Source organism: Mobula birostris, chromosome 1, assembly GCF_030028105.1.
Source record: "Mobula birostris isolate sMobBir1 chromosome 1, sMobBir1.hap1, whole genome shotgun sequence".
NCBI classification, from domain to species: Eukaryota; Metazoa; Chordata; class Chondrichthyes; order Myliobatiformes; family Myliobatidae; genus Mobula; species Mobula birostris.
Genome location: NC_092370.1, coordinates 199,620,035 through 199,639,907, shown reverse-complemented (window position 1 = coordinate 199,639,907; position 19,873 = coordinate 199,620,035). Strand labels below are relative to the sequence as shown.

The 19,873-nt window shown below is 39.4% G+C and overlaps 1 protein-coding gene across 2 annotated transcripts in view; it reads right to left on the bottom strand.

The window, feature by feature from the left end:
- The window catches only part of atg14 (autophagy related 14), a 44,920-nt gene that overhangs the window by 3,127 nt on the left and 21,920 nt on the right, over nucleotides 1-19,873 (bottom strand). For both annotated transcript variants that reach the window (XM_072268338.1, XM_072268348.1), the window contains 4 exons: nucleotides 19,590-19,819; nucleotides 16,973-17,090; nucleotides 7,858-7,948; nucleotides 7,324-7,409 (listed from right to left, as the gene is read on the bottom strand). In XM_072268338.1, coding sequence (XP_072124439.1) covers nucleotides 7,324-7,409; nucleotides 7,858-7,948; nucleotides 16,973-17,090; nucleotides 19,590-19,819 — 525 coding nt within the window. The remainder of the gene's footprint in view (nucleotides 1-7,323; nucleotides 7,410-7,857; nucleotides 7,949-16,972; nucleotides 17,091-19,589; nucleotides 19,820-19,873) is intronic.

Sequence of the window (19,873 nt, the reverse complement as noted above, 5' to 3'; positions counted from 1 at the left end):
CTGAGGTAATATCGAAAAGCCCAGCAATCAGTTTCTGAAAAACACCATATTATTTGTTTTTGGCACATTGAGATATTCTACACTTAGTCACAGTGTGATAATTATTTTTCTTTAGATTTGCATAAGGGAACTCATTTTAATATCTCATTCAAAAAATTGGCACCCGCGCCCCCCCCAAAGAATCCCCACTCCCTCATTACTGCTTTAGCGTCAGCCTTGATTTTTGTGCTGAGACAATATCCTGATTCAGAGTCATGATGAACTCAAGTGAATTCCACTGATTTCCCAAAGTACTGCAAACTTGCTTGTGGGAGATTCACAATGATAGTATGACTGAATGTCAAGGAGACCATATGAGACTCTCCCTCCTTGGCTATTAGTGGCTATTATGATACATTTCTGTATTATACTTAATGTTTAACCAGGTTGTGTCCAAACATTAGCCTTATTTTGGTGCACAAAGGCACAAACTGCTTCAAAATTCCAGTTAAGATGGCACTACCAAACGTGAGTAGCCTAGCATTTTTTGTCTTTGTAAAAGAAACTAGAGATTGTTTCAAGTGATCCTGTTAAAACTGCTGCATGCAGATCAGCCTTTTCAGTTGCATTCATGGTCATCACTGAGAATATGTACAAAGTTTTGATCTAATCTGTTAAACAACCCATCTCTTTTGTGTTCTTAACTGAAGCATGGTTGTTCAGAGTCAAATCAGGTTCATTATCACTGATAATTTATTATTTTTGTGGCAGTAGTACTGTGTGAAACAAAAAAATTACGATATTACATTAAAAAATGTGTTAATGGATCATTCATAAATCTGATGGCAGAGGGGAGAAGCTGTTCCTAAAACACCGAGTGAGTGTGAGTTTGAGTATGTATGTATGTTCAGGCTCCTGTACCTTCTCGATGATGGTAGTAATGAGAAGTGGGCATGTCCCAGATGGTGAGGGTCCTTAGTGATGGATGGTATCTTCTTGAGGCACCACCTTCTGAAGATGTCCTCAGTGCTGGGGAGGTTGAGCCATAATTGAGTCCACTCTATTAAGGCCTTTCACCATTTGATAGGTTTCAGTGAGATCACCCTTCATTATTCTCAATTCTAGTGAATACAGGCCCAAAGCCATCAGACGCTCTTCTTAAGACAAGCCATTCAATCCTAGAATCATTCTCGTGAACCTCCTTTGAACCCTCTCCAGTTCTGGCATGTCCTTTCTAAGATAAGGGGCCCAAACCTGCTCATAATACTCCAAGTGCTTTATAAAGTTTCAACATTATATCTTTGCTTTTACATACTCGTCCTCTTGATATGAATGCCAACATTGCATTTGCCTTCCTCACCACCAACTCAATCTGCAAATTGACCTTTAAGGAATCCCGCACAAGTACTCCCAGGACCCTTTGCATCTGTTTTTTTGCATATTCTCTCCATTGAGAAACCCTTTCATTTCTTCTATTGAAGTGCATGACCATACACTCACCAACACTATTCCATTTGCCATTTCTTTGACCATTCTCCTAATGTGTCTGGCCTTCTGTAGCCTCTCTACCCCCTCAAAACTACCTGCCCCTCCAGCTATCGTCATATCGTCTGCAAACTTTGCAACAAAGCCAACAATTCCATCATCCAAATCATTGACATACAACGTAAAAAGAGTTGGTCCCAACACAGACCCTTGTGGAACACCACTAGTCACCAGCAGCCAATCAGAAAAGGCTCGCTTTATTCCCACTCTTTGCCTCCTGCCAATCAGTCACTGCTTTATCCATGCTGGAATCAATACCATGGGCTCCCAGCTTGTTATGCATCCTCATGTATGGCACTTTGTCACAGGCCTTCTGGAAATCCAAGTACACAACATCAACTAATTCTCCTTTGTCTATCCTGCTTGTTACTTCTTCAAAGAATTCCAACAAATTTTGTCAGGCAAGGTTTTCCCTTGAGAAACCATGCTGACTACGGCTTATCTTATCATATGCCTCCAAGTACCCCAAGAACTCATCCTTAATAATCGACTCCAACATCTTACCAACCACTGAGGTCAGACCAACTGGCCTATAGTTTCCTTTCTTCTGCCTCTCTCCCATCTTGAAGAGTGGGGTGACATTTGCAATTTTCCAGTCTTCTGGAACCATTCCAGAATCTAGTGATTCTTGAAAGATCATTTCTAATGCACCCACGATCTATTCAGCCACCTCTTTCAGAACTCTGGGGTGTACACCATCTGGTCCAGGTAACTTATCTACCTTCAGACCTTTCAGTTTCCCAAGAACCTTGTCTCTAGTTATGGTAACTTCACACACTTCATGGCCTGACACCTGGAGCATACTGCTCATGTCTTCCACAGTGAAAAATACTTGTTCAGTTCATACTGTGGGAAGACCTCAAGCACAAATATAATTATTTGGCATTATTATAATCTACATTTTTTGTTTGTTTAAAAGTGATTATTATCAGAATAGCCCAAACTTGTATAAGCATTACAAGTGTATCCAACCATAATGCAGTATTATAAATGCTTTTGTGAAGTAGTTTCTGACTACCCAGTCATGTAGATAAAGCTTTTTCCACCTCTCAATTTTCAGGTGTGTTTGATGTGATTCTGCCAGGGACCCTTATAGAATCACTGGGGGGGGGGGGGGTGGCGGGGAGACTGTTGGAAACCGCTAGTTTTTAATACTTTTTATAAGATGAATTAATGTCAGACTAAAGTTGTATTTTAATTATTTGTACTTTTTAACAAACATGTATTTTTCACAGTATATGGTGGGTCGTCCCCACTCACTGGCAGAAAGCGGTATCACTGTCAAACTAACAGTTTATCACCTTTCTAATTTTGCCTTGGCTAAGTATTAGCATTTTACCAACATGATGGAATTGTGCAAACATCGATCGGTTTATTTTATCTAAGGAATTTTTCTTATCTCAATTATAAAAGAAATGGATGTTTCAGAGGCTTTGCTTCTTATTCTCTCTTTTTTTTTCTTTGGCTTCTGACTGCTTTTCGTTCATCTTAGCTTTGTTTCTCAGGTTAGTATTTAGTTTGTTTAGTATTTTTATGTTTGTTTGTTCTTTAAAATAAATGATTGTTAGTACGAACTGAGGCCATAGGAGAATGGTATAACAATTTGATCCAGGATATAAATTTTGGGCTGAAGTTAAACATTTCAAGCACCTTAAATAAGTAGGGCCATCCAACCCTATCAAAGGCTTTTTCAGCGTCTAAGGAAATGACACATTCAGGATCGTTTTGTGACGGGGTATAGACAATATTTAAAAGTGTATGAGTATTATAAAAAGAGTAGCGATTCTTAATAAAACCCATTTGGTCTTCCGAAATAATATAAGGAACTGCCTTTTTCTAGTCTATTTGCTAATAATTTAGAAAAAGTCTTAGAGTCAACATTTAACAAGGATATTGGTCTATAAGATGCACATTGAGTGGGTCTTTATCCTTCTTTAATATTAAAGAGATCGATGCTCTATAAAAGGATTCTGGTAGTTTACCAAGTTTTAATGAGGCCTCCAGAACCCTGGATAATCCGGGGACTAATGAGGGTGCAAAAGATTTTAAAAATTCCACGGTAAACCCATCAGGGCCAGGAGCTTTCCCCGAGTTCATAGAAAAAATAACATTCTTAATCTCATCAGTAGTAAAGGAAGTTTCTAACATAGAAGATACATCGTGTGTAATCTTAGGGAAGTCTAGGTTATCTAAAAAGTCACACATATGTTTAGAATCTCGTGGAGATTCTGATTGATATAAAGAGGAATAAAAATCAAAAAAGGATTGATTAATCTCAGCTTGATCAAACGTCAGTTGATCTTTTTGATTAGAAATCTGATTAATTTGAAATTTAATGGAGTTTGTCTTCAATTGATGTAGCCAACAGTTTACCAACTTTGTCTTTATGTATATAAAATTCACTTCTTGTCTTCATTAATTGATTTGCAATAGAGGACGAAAGTAATAAACTGTATTCCATTTGAAGTTCAGTTCTTTGTTTATACAGATTCTCAGATGGAGCTGTAGCATATTTCTTATCTATTTCCTTAATCTTGTCCACAAGAGCAAGCTCTTCCTTCTTCAACCTTTTCCTCAACGCAGCAGAGTACGAAATGACCTGGCCACAAATATAAGCTTTAAAAGTATCCCAAAGGGTGTTCATGGAAATATCGTCTGTACTGTTAATTGTAAAAAAAATCAATCTGTTCATTCATAAAGTTAACAAAATCCAAGTTTTTGGCCTCAGTTCGTACTAACACTCTAAATTCACCTTTTTTCCCTCTTTTTCGAGGTACCAGACAAGGTTGTCCTCTTAGTCCTTTATTATTTGATATAGCATTAGAACCTCTTGCAATTGCTATTCGAGAATCTCCTAACATTATTGGTATAACTCATGGGTTAAAGTCTCATAAAGTATCACTTTATGCTGATGACTTACTTTTATATATCTAATCCTCAAAAATCTATTCCAGCAGCTTTAGATTTATTAGCACAATTTAGTCTTTTTTCAGGGTACAAATTAAATCTTAATAAGAGTGAATTTTTCCCTATTAATAAGTTCCCTTATATCAGAACCTGCCGTTTAGATTGGTTAATAATCATTTCTCATATCTTGGGATTAAAATTACCTGTAAACATAAGGATTTATTTAAGACTAATTTCCTACCCTTAATTGACCACATTACACAACTTTCCTTTAAATGGTCTCCACTTTATTTAACTTTGACTGGTCGTATTAATGCTGTTAAGATGTTTATTCTGCCAAAATTTTTGTATATATTTCAGGCATTACCGATTTTTGTTCCAAAATCCTTTTTTGATAAAGTAGACGCTAAAATCTCTTCATTTATTTGGCAAAATAAAAACCAAGATTGGGTAGAATACATCTACAGAAAGCTAAGAGAGATGGAGGCTTGGCATTACCTAACTTTAGATTTTATTATTGGGCAATTAATATTTGACACATGAAATTTTGGTTACTTGACCAAGATATACTATCCATTCCTAAATGGGTAGTTTTGGAATTACATTCTGTTCAAGGCTATGCACTTGGTTCTATAATAGGTTCTTCTCTTCCTTCCAATTTGAAACGCTATAAACAGATTTGCAATCCGATAGTTAAACATACCTTACGCATTTGGTTTCAATTCCGAAAATTTTTCGATCTTAATCAATTTGTGCTAGCGATTCCTATTATTGGCAATATATTTTTTCTACCCTCCTCTATGGACCGTGCCTTTCAAGTTTGGAAGACTAATGGTATATCATGGTTTTTGGACTTGTTTTCAGATGGTTCCCTTATGTCTTTTGAACAGTTATCTAATAAATACAATTTACCAAGAACACATGTTTTTTAGATATTTGCAAGTTAGAAATTTCCTAAATACCATACTTTCTTCCCTTCCGGTGTTACTCCCTACAAATATTTTAGACGCTATCATTAACCTCAACCTGTGTCAGAAGGTGTAATGGCTATTATTTATAATACTATCATGAAAATAAATGATTGTTAAGAATTTAAGCCATTCTTGACTCCTGGTGGAACTCCAAGTATCAGAAAATAACACATACCAAATCTCCTCAGACTCCTAATGAACTATGGCCACTGGCATGCTTTCTTCATGATTGCATCAATGTGCTGGGCTCAGGATAGATACTGACACCCAGGAACTTGAAGCTGCTCACCCTATCCACTGCTGACTCCTCAATGACTTTCCCTTCCTGAAGTCCACAATCAATTCCTTGGTCTTACTGACGTTGACTGCAAAATTGCTGTTGTGACAGTTGATATAGCACACTCCTATACGCCCCTCCTATGCCACTTGATATTCTACCAACAACAGTGGTATCATTGAACTTGTTGATGGTGCTTGAGTTGTAACCAGCCAAACAGTCATGACTGTAGAGGGAATTATAGTTATTATAGGCATCCGTTAGTCTCGTGAGACCATGGAATTGCACCTTGGAAGGCTTCCAGGGCGCAGGCCTGGGCAAGGTTGTATGGAAGACCTGTAGTTGCCCACGCTGCAAGTCTCCCCTCTCCACACCGCTGATATTGTCCAAGGGAAGGGCACTAGGGACGATACAGCTTGGCACCGGTGTCGTCGCAGAACAACGTGTGGTTAAGTGCCTTGCTCAAGGACACAATACGCTGCCTCAGCTGAGGCTTGAACTAGTGACCTTCAGATCACTAGACTGACGCCTTAACCACTTGGCCACGCGCCAACACGTAGAGGGAATAGAACAGTAGGATAAGCAGGCATCCTTTAGTTGTGCCTCTGTTGATTGTCAGCAGGAGGAGATGCTATTACTGGTAAACACCAACAATGGTCTCCCTCTGAGGAAGTTGGAAGGGGAAGGCACAGAGGCCCAGGTTTTGAAGCTTGTTGATCAGTACTGAGGAGATGTTGGTGTTGAATGTTGAGCTGTAATTAATAAACAGCAACCTGACAGAGGTATTGCTGTTGTCCAAGAGGTCTAAGGTTGAGTGGAGAACCATTTGCCTTTTAAATGTTTGCTGCACTTGCATAATTGTTGTACAGGGATACTCAGATCCATTCACATCAACATTCCCCAGTCTATCACCATGTAAATAATATTCTGCCTTTGTTTTCCCTATCCAAGTGGATAATTTCACATTTTCCATGTCATACTGCAACTGCCATATATTGATGTATTGGTTAGCTTCTTTAAATGGTCTTGAAACTGTCTGACTTGTGCCCTAGGATGCTCAAACACTGTAAGAGTAGGTCAGAGCCTGAACATCCTACGGCATGTGGCTCAACTCCAGATACGTGAAAGTTATAATACAATCTACAAGGCACAAGTTAGAAGCATGATGGAATACTTTTCACTTGCTTGGATAAGTGTCCCCACAATATTAAAATATCACAAAGTTGAAGGACAAAGCAGTTTGCTTGATTAGCACCCCCTCCAACACCTGGAGCATTTATTCTCTCTTCCTGTGCATTTGGTCTGCAGTGTACACCATCTGCAAAAGTACACTGCACCAAGCTAAGTGTTTCCCAACCTGAGATGCAAGAAACCCTTGGGAAGGATGCCAGTGATCATGGGGCAACCATGAGAATTCAATAAAGTTAGGTAGTTACAAATGCAAAAATGCAAACACCTTCAGCAAATTAGCTACTCAGAAGCAGGCTAGGCAAATAAATACAAAAGCCAATTTCTATTTGAAAATGTGCCAATTGACATAAATATTTACATATTGTGCTTTGAGTTTATAGAATTAATTTAATCAGAACTACACTTTGTAATGCAAGCTAAATTCCCTTCAATTCAATTAAAGATCCAACCTACCTTCCCAGGCTTTTATTTTCTGGACTGACCAAGTGCATAATGTTCCGCAGTGTGTGCAATGGATGTAACAGCTCTGGGTTAACATGCTGTACAATAAGAAATGTTACAATATATGAGCAATGTTGCTTACTGAAAATAATAAAATGAAATAAGAATTCTACCTACTTCCTTACTACAGCAAAACTCATATTCTGGCAAGTTTGGGATGTGCTGATTTTCTTTTAACATCCCAAAACATTTGTAAACTCCTTTTAAAGTTGAATGGGAACATTAGAACTGGGGCACCACTGCAAAGATGATCTCATAAGCCAGATATTGAACTATCACAATTTTTCAATAGTTGGATGTTAGATTACTGCGGTTCTAGTATTTTTTTTAAATAAACAGCCAACTTATTGTTGCACTTTTTTCAGTTTATAACAACTTGATCTGCACCAAGAGGCTCAGCAGCAATAATTTTCAGTGTAAACAAGTCATACTTTTTTTAAAATATGTAAAATAAAATTTAATCCATTTGACATTAAAATGAGATACCTGGGAAAAGCAGAGGTACAGGATATTTGTATTTAGTTTATTCACTGCTCGAATGAACTTCTTTCTGCTCATATTCTCTTCACAAAATTCACTGCAAAAAAAATCTTGGTTATGAAAATCATCAGACATATTTTAAAGCAATGCCAAACTAGAAAATTGGGAGAATGTTAACAACTGAATGAAATTCATGCCTACATTTTCAATCATCTCAGACTCCTATTTTTTTGCCATTTCAAGCAGTTATAAAAACCAAACTCTAAAATAATGGGGAATATAGACACGAGTTTTATTTCTATAGAATTTAATTTTTTAATATTCTCCAAATTCTCAATTTCTGATGTGTACCTTCACACTCTTCAAAGCACACTGTCATCTTCAACCTTTTCTCTGGTCCAATGATATCCCCCCCCCCCCACACACACATTTACCCCCCCCCCATCCTTTATTTTTTTGCGGCGCAGTTGAATTGGTGCAGGAAGCTTCATGCAGGTCAGGAAGCATGAGATTTTAAAAAAGGAGCTTTTGGCTTTTTTCGTGTCACAATCACAGTCAAATTTGTGCAGAAAATCTCATGCAAGTCAAAGAGTAAGAGATTTTTTTAAAAAGCGTTTTCGTGGGATTTCGGCTTTTTCCGGTGACATAGTTGCAATTCATCAGCAAGAGCAAATAAAAATAAGACAGGGACAAGTGGAGTGGCCACTGTGTGAGTTAATCAGTGAGTTAAGGAGTGGGAAGGCTTTGGCAGGAACAGGTTTGGGCAAGGTACATATCTGGTAATTTTCTTCTTCATTCTTCGTCTCTTAGTGCATAGTTAAAGCAGTGAGGATGACTCCAGACACTGTTGTGTTCTTTGTGTGACTTCCTGCCTCCCAGATAGCTACATCTGCACCAGGTGCATGGAACTAGATCTGCAGCTCATATGGGAAACTGAGGAGATGATAGGAGCTACAGGGAACTATTCACCTGAAAGTTGCCTGTGGCTGTAAAATAGGTGACTGCCAGGAGAGGGAAGGGAACTGGGTAGTCAGTACAGAATACCCCTGTGGCTGTTTTGCTCAATAAAAAGAATACCGTTTTGGATACTGTTGATGGGGAAGACCTACTGGGTGGGAGCTGCAGCCACTAGGTCTCTGGACTGTTTGGCTCAGAAGGGAAAGGTGCAAAAGAGGACTAGTGATAGGGGATTCCAGAGCTACAGGAGTAGACATGAGATACTGTGGGTGCGATACAGATATCCCAATGGTATGTTGCCTCGCAGGTGGGTGCCAGGGTCAGGGACACTGGGATTGGGTCCACAACATTCTAAAGGGGGATTGTGAGCAGTCAGAAGCCTTGGTAAATATGGGAACCAATTACCTAGGTAGGAAAAGTGAGGAGGTCCTGAAGAGAGAATTTAGCAAGCTAAGCAGAAAGCTGAAAAGCAGGATCTTCAGGGTAGCAATCTCCAGATTGCTGCTTGTGCCATGTGTCAATGAGGGGAAGAATAGGCTATTCACAGATGAATGCGTGGCTGACAGATTGGTGCAGTGGGCAGGGTTTCAGATTTCTGATCATGGGGGGGGGGGGGGGGGAGGAGAAGGCATGACCTGTACAAAAAGGACAGGTTACACCTGAACCTGAGGGGGACCAATATCCTTCCAGACAGGTTGAGTGTTTAAACTAATTTGGCAGGGGAGTGGGAACCAGAGTGATGGGGCTAAGGATAGGGCTGTTGGTTTAGTAGCAGAGACAGTCAGGCAGATGTTAGGGCAAAATTGCAGTCAGTGGGATGAGTTGCCATGTAAAAGGGGGACAAAATTGAAAAGGGTGATAGATAAAGTACTGAAGGTGTTATATTTGAATGCATACAGGTACAAGGAATAAATAAAGTAGATGATGTTGAAACTCAGGGATTGGCAGGTATGATGTGGGCATCACTGAGTCATGGCTGAAAGAAGTTTATATTTGGAAGCTTAACATCCAAGGATACACGTTGTATCGAATGGACAGGCAGGTAGACAGAGGGATGGTGTGGCTCTGTTGGTAAAGAAAATGAAATCAAATCCTTAGAAGCAGGTGACATCAGATCGGAAGATGCAGAATCCTTGTGGGTAGAGCTAAGAAACTGCAAAGGTAAAAAGATCCTGATGGGAGTTATATACCGAGCTCCAAAAAGTAGCCAGGCTGTGGGCTAAACAATTACAAAGGGAGACTGAAAAGGCATGTCAAAATGGCAATGTTACGATAATCATGGGAATTTCAATACGCAGATAAACTGGGTTCAATATGAAGATAAACTGGGAAAATCAGGTGGGGGCTGGATCACAAGAGAGGGCATTTCCAGAATCCCTACAAGATGGCTTTTGAGAGCAGCTTGTAGTTGAGCCCACTAGGGGAGCAGTTATCATGGATTGGGTGTCATGTAATGAACTGGATTTCATTAGTGAGCTTAAGGTAAATGAACCTTTAGGAGGCAGTGATCATAATATGATAGAAATCACCCTACAGTTTGAGAGGAAGAAGCTGAAGTCTGACATATCAATATTACAGTGGAGTAAAGAGAATTACAGACGCATGAGAAAGGAACTGGCCAAAGTTGATTGAAAGGGGAGACTAGAGTAGTATTCTAAAGGCAGGATGACACAACTGTGGTTGACAAGGGAAGTCAAACCCAACATAAAAGCAAAAGATAAGGTGCATAATAGAGCAAAAAAAAAATTAGTGATCAGTTAGAGGATTGGGAAACTTTTAAAAACCAACAGAAGGCAACTAAAAAAGCCATAATGGGGGAAAGATTAAATATGAAGGTAAGCTAGCCAACACTATCAAAGAAGATACCAAAAGTTTTTTTTCCAAATATATAAAGAGTAAAAGAGAGACAAAAGTAGATTTTGGACTGCTGGAAAGTGACGCTGGAGAGGTAGTAATGGGGATCAAGGTAATGGGGAATGAATTGAACAAGTATTTTGCATCAATCTAAATCATGCAACACATTAGCAGGATGCTAGAAGTTCAAGAGTGTCAGGAGGCAGAAGTGAATGCAGCTGCTATTACTAGGGAGAAGGTGCTTGGGACACTGAAAAGTCTGAAGGTAGACAAGTCACCTGGACCAGATGGACTACACCCCAAGGTTCTGAAAGAGGTAGCTAAAGAGATTGTGGAGGCATTAGTAATGATCCTTCAAGAATCACTGGATTCTGGAATGGTTCCAGAAGACTGGAAAATTGCAAATGTCACTCCACTCTTCAAGGAGGGAGAGGGGCAGAAGAAAGGAAATTATAGGCTAGTTGCCTGACCTCAGTGATTGGGAAAATATTGGAACTGATGGTCAGGGATGAGGTTTCAGGGTACTGGAGGCACATAATAGGCCAAAATCAGCATGGTTTCCATCAGGGAACATCTTGCCTGACAAATCTGTTGGACTGTTTTGAGGAAATAACAAGCAGGATACACAAAGGGAAAGCAATGGATGTTATGTACTTGGATTTTCATAAGGTCTTTGACAAGTTGCTGCACATGAGGCTGTTTAACAAGATAAGGGCCCATCATATTACAAGAAAGATACTAGCATGGATAGAAGATTGGCAGGAGGCAAAGAGTAGGAATAAAGGGAGCCTTTTACGATTAGCTGCCGGAGACTAGTGGTGTTCCACGGGAGTTGGTGTTGGGAACTGTTTGTTTTTACGTTGTATGTAAATGAACTGGATGGCAGAATTAATTGCTTTGTAGCCAAGTTTGTGGATGATACAAAAATAGATGGAGCGTCAGTAGTGTTGAGGAAGCAGGGAAGCTGCAGAAGTACTTTGACAGATTTGGAGAATGGGCAAAGAAGTGGCAAATGGAATACAGAGTCAGGGAGTGTATGGTAATACACTTTTTTGTGGGGGGGGGATTCAAAAATCTGAGGAGTTAAAACACTTGGGAATCCTCATGCAGGATTCTCTGAAGGATAATTTACAGGTTGAGTCGGTGCTGAGGAAGGCAAATGCAATGTTAGCACTCATATCGAGCAGACTAGAATATAAAAGCGAAAGATGTAATGCTGAGGCTTTATAATACACTGGTGAGGTCCACATGGAGTATTGTGAGCAATTTTGGGCCCTTATTTAAGAAAAGGTGTGCTGACATTGCAGAGGATTCAAAGAAAGTTCACGAGAATGATTCCGGGAATGAACAGCTTATCATATGAGGAGCAATTGATGGCTCTGGGCCTGTACTCACTGGAATTTAGAAGAATGAGTGTGGATCTTATTGAAATGTACTGAATGTTGAAAGCACTAGATAGAGTGGTCATGTAGAGGATGATTCCTATGGTGGGGGAATCTAGGACAGAGGGCACAGCTTCAGAGTAGAGGGATGTCCATTTAGAACAGAGATAAGGAGAACTTCTTTAGCTGGAGGGTGGTGAATTTGTGAAATTCATTGCCACAGGTGGCGGTGGAGGCCATGTCATTGGGTGTATTTAAGCGGAGGTTGATAGATTCTGATTAGTCAGTGCATGAAAGGTTACAGGGAGAAGGCAGGAGAATGGGTTCAAGAGGGAAATAGATGAACCATGATAAAATGGGAGAACTGACTTGATGGGCTGAGTGGCAGAATTCTGCTCCTCTGTCTTATGGTCTTATCCTTCCATTACAACCTTCTGTCATCATAGACTGCTCTGGAAACTCAGTTATCACCATCTATCTCTAAAAGCTTATGCAAAGACGCTAACAGGCAGCATTCTTGAACCTTTGCAATCCTTCTGGTGAAGCTGCTGGATAGGGAATTCCACAACTTAGACATGTGTCTGTGGTTGCGATATACTGCCTAGTCAGAAAGGTATATGTGTTGGAGGTTTATATGGATATTTTGTTTTCCTATACAATTGTTCCTCTTGATGGTAGAGTTTAAGCATAGGCTACGTGACTGACCGCAGACACTGTACGTTGATGGTGGAAGGAATGAATATTCAGAGTGGTGGGTGGGATATAACCAAATGGGTTGAATTTATTCTGGATGTAATGTATTTGAAGTTCTTGAGTGTTGTTATGAGTTGTACTTATCTGAGCAACCTACACTCTGTATATATCTTATTGATCGAAGAAAGGGTTGGGATGGCACCTGGCAAGTCACATACTGAGGGACACCCTACGTTTGCAGCCAAATTGTTTACGTGGATTATGCATTTAACCTTCTGTTCTATATGGTTAGACTTCCCTTTTCTTTTGAAAAGTATCATTGTCTGGAATTTTTTAAACAGCTCAGGCCTGAATGCATCCAAGCCTTGCTGAATGCTGGCATGAATATTTTGGTTTACTGAGAAGTAGCATTGGAATTAATATGGTGTAACGCTCAGTGAATATGCCTACTTCTGACCTTATCATGAAAGGAAGGTCAACAATGAAGATAGGACTGACAGCATATTGGATACTGCAATGAAGAACTTACATTTCTTTTTGTGCAGCCTCTAGTGACTGGAGTCATACCTTCCAGTAAATTTTATCCTCAAGGGTGAAACTGATATCAACAGACACTGAGGGTAAAACAGATCTCACTTTTACCAGGGCACCTCAGTGCTACATTGGATTAAATGCTGCTGATATCAAGAGTATTCTCTCTCCCTTGTGGAACTGAGCTCTTTAATTCACATTTGGACCAAGCTTGTGACAAGATCTGGAGACAAGCTATTCTGGCAAAAGCCAAACTGGGCATTGGTAGATAAGTTATTAGTGAGTATGTACCTGGCAACATCAATTTCCATAACTTTGCTGATGATTATGAGCAGACTGATTGAGTATGTGCTTTGGAATAAAGTGTACAGAAATACACTGGGAGAATTATGTTTGAAGGTTTTGAAATGTTTACAATTCATATTAAAAATGCGGCCAAAACCCTCACTTTGGCAATGTAATCTAACTTCAGTAATGAAAAATACCAGGTCAAAAACTAGGAGTTACTTTGTGCTGGACATTTTTACCTTCTGGTAAAGATGTCCAAGTTCTATTTTCATTAACCATGATATTTACTGGTTTTCATCAGTATGAAAGGTGGGTATATTTTAAAAGAAACAATTACAGAGTGCTACAACTTATAGCATGCATCTTATGAAATGGTATTTTGTTGAGGTTCAAATTCTTATAAATTTTGCTTCAAGTAAGTCACAAGCTTTACTGTAATTTTTGCAGCTGAACATGCAGATAGATTTTTTAAAAACTGGTGAATAAAGCAAATTTAAACTCAGAAACTGCATCACAGGCATATGATAATTATATGATATGAGATACAGAAAAATTACTGAGGTGGTGTTCATGGGTTCATTGTCCATTCAGAAATCTTTTGGCAGAGAGGAGGAAGCTGTGGCTCCTGTATCTCCCTCTTGATGGTAGCAATGATAAGAAGTATGTCCTGGATGATGGAGGTTCTTAAATATGGTCTGGATGCTACCTTTTGAGGCATCGCCTTTTGAAGGTGTGCCGGACATCGGGGAGGCTGGTGCCCATGATGAAGCTAGCTGAGTTTACACCATTCTGCAGCTTTTTCTGATCCTGTGCAGTGGCTGCTCCATACCAGATGGTGCTGCAGCCAGTTAGACTGCTCTCTACAGTACATCTGTAGAAATTTGTGAGTCTTTGGCGACATACCAAATCTCCTCAAACTCCTAATGAAATATAGCCACTGTGGTGTCTTCTTTGTAAATGCATCAATATGTTGGGCCCTGGATAGATCCTCAGAGGTGCTAATGCTCAGGAACTTGAAGCTGCTCACCCTTTCCACTTCTGCTCCCTCGATGAGGACTGGTGTGTTCTCTCCACCTCCCTTTCCTCAAATCCACAATGAATTCCTTGATCTTTCTGACACTGGGTGCAAGGTTGTTGTTATGATACCACTGAACCAGCTGATCTATCTTGCTCCTGTATGTCTCTTTGACACCATCTGGAATTCTGCCAACAATAGTTGTGTTGTCAGCAAATTTATAGATGACGTTTGAATATGCCAAGCAACATAATTGTGGGTGTAGAAAGAGTAGAGCAGTGGGCTAAGGACACATCCTTGAGGTGTGCCAGTGTTGACTGTCAGAAAGATGTTATTTCCGAACTGCAAAGATTGGTCTCCTGGTGAGAAAGTCAAGGATCCAGTTGCAGATGGAGGTACAGAGGCCGAGCTTTTGGAGCTTGTTCAGTAGAACTGAGGGTATGATTGTGTTGAGCGCTGAGCTGTAGTCAGTAAACAACAGCCTGACCAAGTCCAAGTGATCAAAGGCTGAGTGAAGAGTCAGTGAGACTGCATCCACTGGAGACTTACTGAGGTGACAGGGAGACTGCAGAGCGTCCAGGTCCTTGCTGAGGCAGGAGTTGACCAACCTCTTAAAAACATTGCGTCACAGTAGATGAGAGTGCCACTGGGCAATAGTTGTTGAGGCAGACGTTTAAGTTAATTTAAAGTTAACATTAAGTTACTAATTCCAGTAACTTAAATATATTCTTTCTACTTTTGTATTTGTGGGAAAAATCTGAAAACGTTCATTATGATAGGAAAATAATCCAACTGGTGACCCGAAAATTTAGCTTGCAGTTACTACAAACAATAATTATAAGAATAAAGACCATAAGATATAGGAGCAGAATGAGAACCATTGAGTCTGTTCTGCCATTTCATCATGGCTGATCCATTTTCCCTCACAGCCCCAATCTCCTGCCTTCTCCCGTATACCTTCATGCCCTGACAATCAGGGGAAGTTAACAATATCACTGTTTATTGCAAGGAAAACTGAATACAAAAGGAAGAATATATTTGGTTGTTATCGAATTGGTATCAAATAAAGAGTGCTGTGAATAGTATTAGTCCGTCTATTCAAGGAATAATTGATAAGGCTTTGGAATAAGTTCAGAGAGGATTTACTAGCCTAACCATGGAAAGGACAAGATATCTTGTGAAGAAACTAAGCTTATATCTTCTGGAGTTTAGAAGTGTTAGAAAAGATCTGATTGGAACATAATATCCGGAGGTACTGAAAAAGGGGAATCGGAAAGCTGTTTCCTCTTGCAAAAGGGTCTAGAGCTGGATGTCACTGTTTCTAAATAAGGAGTTGCCCATTTATGACAGATGAGAAGGTTTTTCTTCCTCTAAGGACTACGAGTCTTTGGGACACTTCCTCAAGGGGCACTTGAAGCAGACTCTGCAAGTTTTATTAAAGAGATAGGTTAATACTTGACAAGCAACAAGGTGAAAGGTTACCAATGGATAGAGGAACAGCCAGACTGAAGTTACAAACAAACCAGTTATAAATATGTTCAATAGCAGAGCAGGCTTGAGAGCTAAGTGGTCTACTCTCCCCTTAACTTGCATGTACTTCAGATGATACAAGGATTAATCTTTGGCCAAAACTAAGTTAATAGTAATCTACTTCAATGCTCCACAACCAAGACAAAACTCAGACTGAGAGTGACAAAGATATTCCCTACATGTTCCTTACATCCAAATCCACAGAAAGTCTTGTTTTTACCGACCTCAAGGAATGCAATTTTTCTAATTCCTCATTTTTTTATCTTCCATTTATTTAGGATTTATTTTCAATCCTTCCAGTGCCACAGACTATTCTTCAGATGATTTGCCACACAGTAAACCTGCTCAAAGGGGGTTGTTCTGGGTGGGTATAAATTTTGACCTGCATTCTTCTGAGTTAAGTCAGTAAAAACATAACATGGATAGGACCTGAAATATAAATATGATTAGGTCCCAAGTTTGATTCATATTAATGATGATTAATCAATGCAGATTATAATAAAACAGGTCAGTACAGAGATGTTTCTTCTCAGATCACAAAACGAAAACAAAATGTATCTGGGGGCACCAGTTTCTACTTACTGCAAAATCAACTGCATTTCTAACACACATTTGTTTACTGTCAGAACTCACAACGAATCCCAGAAAGATGAACCACAGAACTTTCCCCTTCCCTTAGGCAAAGTAGGTATCTTAAGGTATTTCTTCATGTTTACCACCTTGAATATACTCATTCTTGATTTCAAGAATTAGTTCAATTGCTATTGGATTTAGCTTAAACAAATAAAAAAGCAATTTTCAATTCAAAGTAGAGTTCAATATGCATGACGAAGATTTACTGTACTTACTACTATGACTTTACAATACTTGCCTGTTGCAAAGTCTTTTGGGAAGATTTACATCAAGAATGTGAGAAAGTATGTTTGCTAGTTGAGTGGCAAAGCACAAAGCTGCACTGATGGTAAATGCAGAGTTACTCTGTTCCATATCTGCGTGAGAAATACAAGCCAAGATATAAACTGACAAATGTTTAAAAAAAAAACAATTAATAACCTTTAATAGTATCAAACACTTGAAGATGCTGACTAAATAGAATACTGTAAGATATAGCATAATGCTTCAACAATCGTGTTATCAAATAAATTTTGACATAAAGTCAGAGAAATTAGGACAGGCAGCTAAGAGGAAACAGAATTTACTACTAATCTTTTCAAGGAATAAAGGGAGAAAATTACAGGACAAGCCACAGCTGCCAACAAGGGAACAGTTAAACATAGGTATGCCAAGGAGTTCAATGGTGCAGTCACACTGAAATCTTGGAAGCTGCTTGGAAGATCTCTTATGGATGCACAAGTACACCCTCAACAGACTGTAAGCCATTGAGACAGAAATAAATTAACACTATATTTTCTTGCAAAGCTGTAAAGCATGAATGTGTTCAAGATTAAAATAAAAAGTAGGCACAACAGAGTGAGCTGAGGGACCTGTACTGTGCTGTAATGTTCTCTCAAAGTAGAGCCCTCTTCGTGACTGCATCAATGTGTTGGGGCCAGGTTAGAACCTTTGAGATGGTGATGTGCAAGAACTTGAAGCTGCTCATTTTTACAGAAGCACTACTAGTGTTATGTCTGTAGCGCCCTGGGATGCCACGGTAGCTGGTCCAAGTCTCAGCAGCATGTAGGAGGGATGTGACTACTGCTGTCCTGTACCATGAGTTGTGTGGCAGGTTAGAGGTCTTGATCTTTAAAAGGCCCTTTCTTTAAATACAAAGGCAGTTGCAGGTACACTGAGGATGATGGTGAATAGATGTCTGCCTTCATTCCAGAGAATGAAGAAGTGGTTCACAAAAACAATCCCAGGAATGATGAGTGAAGAGCATTTGATGGCTCTAGTACTGTACTTGCTGGAGTCTAGAAGACAGATGGGGGGGGGGGGGGGTAATCTTATTGAAACCTATCGAATATTGGAAAGCCTAGGTAGAATGGACTTGAAGAGGATGTTTCCTAACGTGGGCGAATCTAAGACTAGAGGACACAGCCTCAGAATACAAGGACATCTTTTTAGAACAGATATGAGGAGAAATTTCTTTAGCCAAAGGATGGTGAATGTGTGGAATTCATTGCCATAGATGGCTGTAGAGGCACAGTCATTGGGTATAGTTAAAGCAGAAGGTGATAGATTCTTGAGTTGTAAGGGTGTCAAAGGTCACGGGGAGAAGGAAGGAGAATGGGGTTGAGAGGGATAATCAATCAGTCATCATAGAATGACGGGTCAAACTCAATGGAGACAAATGGCCTTTTGTTCCAGTCTTATGGTCTAAACCAGCTATAAAACAAAAACAGCATGTAACTCTGAACCTGGATACACAAGGAATAGCTTTATGTAAAGATGACAAATATGCATCACTGATTTACACATGTACTTTTACACCTCCCAAAGCAACGTTGTGTGGAAATCACGAGTGACATAGGCATATAAAGCTTACATATATAATTGTACTAAGGAATAACAGAAAAGTCAGATTGTGCAATGATTATCACTTTTTAACAGAAATTGTCGTAAGTTGACTTTAATTCACAATCCTGCTCCTACTCTGACCTATCCGTCTATGACCTCCAGCTCTATTAAGTATGGCCCAATGCAAGCTTAGGGAACAACTCCCCATTTTCCATCTCGGCACACTGTAGTCTTCTGGACTCAACACTGAGCTATCCAACTGAAGTTGTTCAATTGTTCTTTTTATTTGTGTAAGAACTGGACATTTCTGCATCTTGTCATTTTGGCTCAGTTTTTCCTTTTCCTCTTCGTAGTTTGCCCTCCTGCACATTCCCTATTGTCGTAGCACTAGCAATACATTACACAGACACAGAAGCATTACATGATTTGATCTGCTACATTAAATCATTTGATCTCAACCTACCACAGATAGTATCTTTGTTCTCTTCATTTCCATTTCCTACCTTCTCTGTTCCCTATCTTGATGAGTAAATAACTTGACTGATCTGTTGTATTTCTAGCATTTTTTGTTTTTACTTCAGACTTCCAACATCTGTGTTTGATTTTCAAAAGCTGATTATTTTTGTGAAATGGATGGGAGAGTTCTTTCTTTAGTAAAATAAGGCAAATATAAAAATTATATAGTCTGTGTTAGGCATTCCAAGTTAAACAGACATTAGATTCTGTAAACACAATGTACCTTAAAGTGCTGCACTAGCACACTACTACTCTAATGCACAATTTCAGTTTCGCATTTTAGTCAAGCAGAGTGAGACTAATCATTTACAAGATGGGCAGTCTGATCCTTTTGCATAATTACTCTGACTTGCCCAGCTACACTTCTCTAATAGCCCTTAGAGAAAGAAAATAAATGATTACACATTGGTCACATTTTGACTGAACCCCTATCTGAATTTCTATGTATTAAAAAAAAGTTAACTTAGGTAAGACACGTGTCATTAAGTACAATAAAACACACATGAAAACCTCACCTGGCCCTTGTGCAGATTTCTTTTCTTCCACCCAGTTATAGTAAGCAGAATAATCCCCATTGCTGGGCAGGTATATCCAACGGCCTACAATCCCAATGTTAGTTTCTCCATTGTTATCATCACAGATCCATCTTCCAGAGAGATAAGTGGTTCTCCTTGCCTCTGCCAGCTCACTTACGGTACTGGAGGTCATGCCACTGTCAGATTCAAATGGTGTATCTGCTGGATCTCTAGCAGTAAAAATCAAAAACTGAATGGAAAGTCACATTTCATGCTAAAAAAGT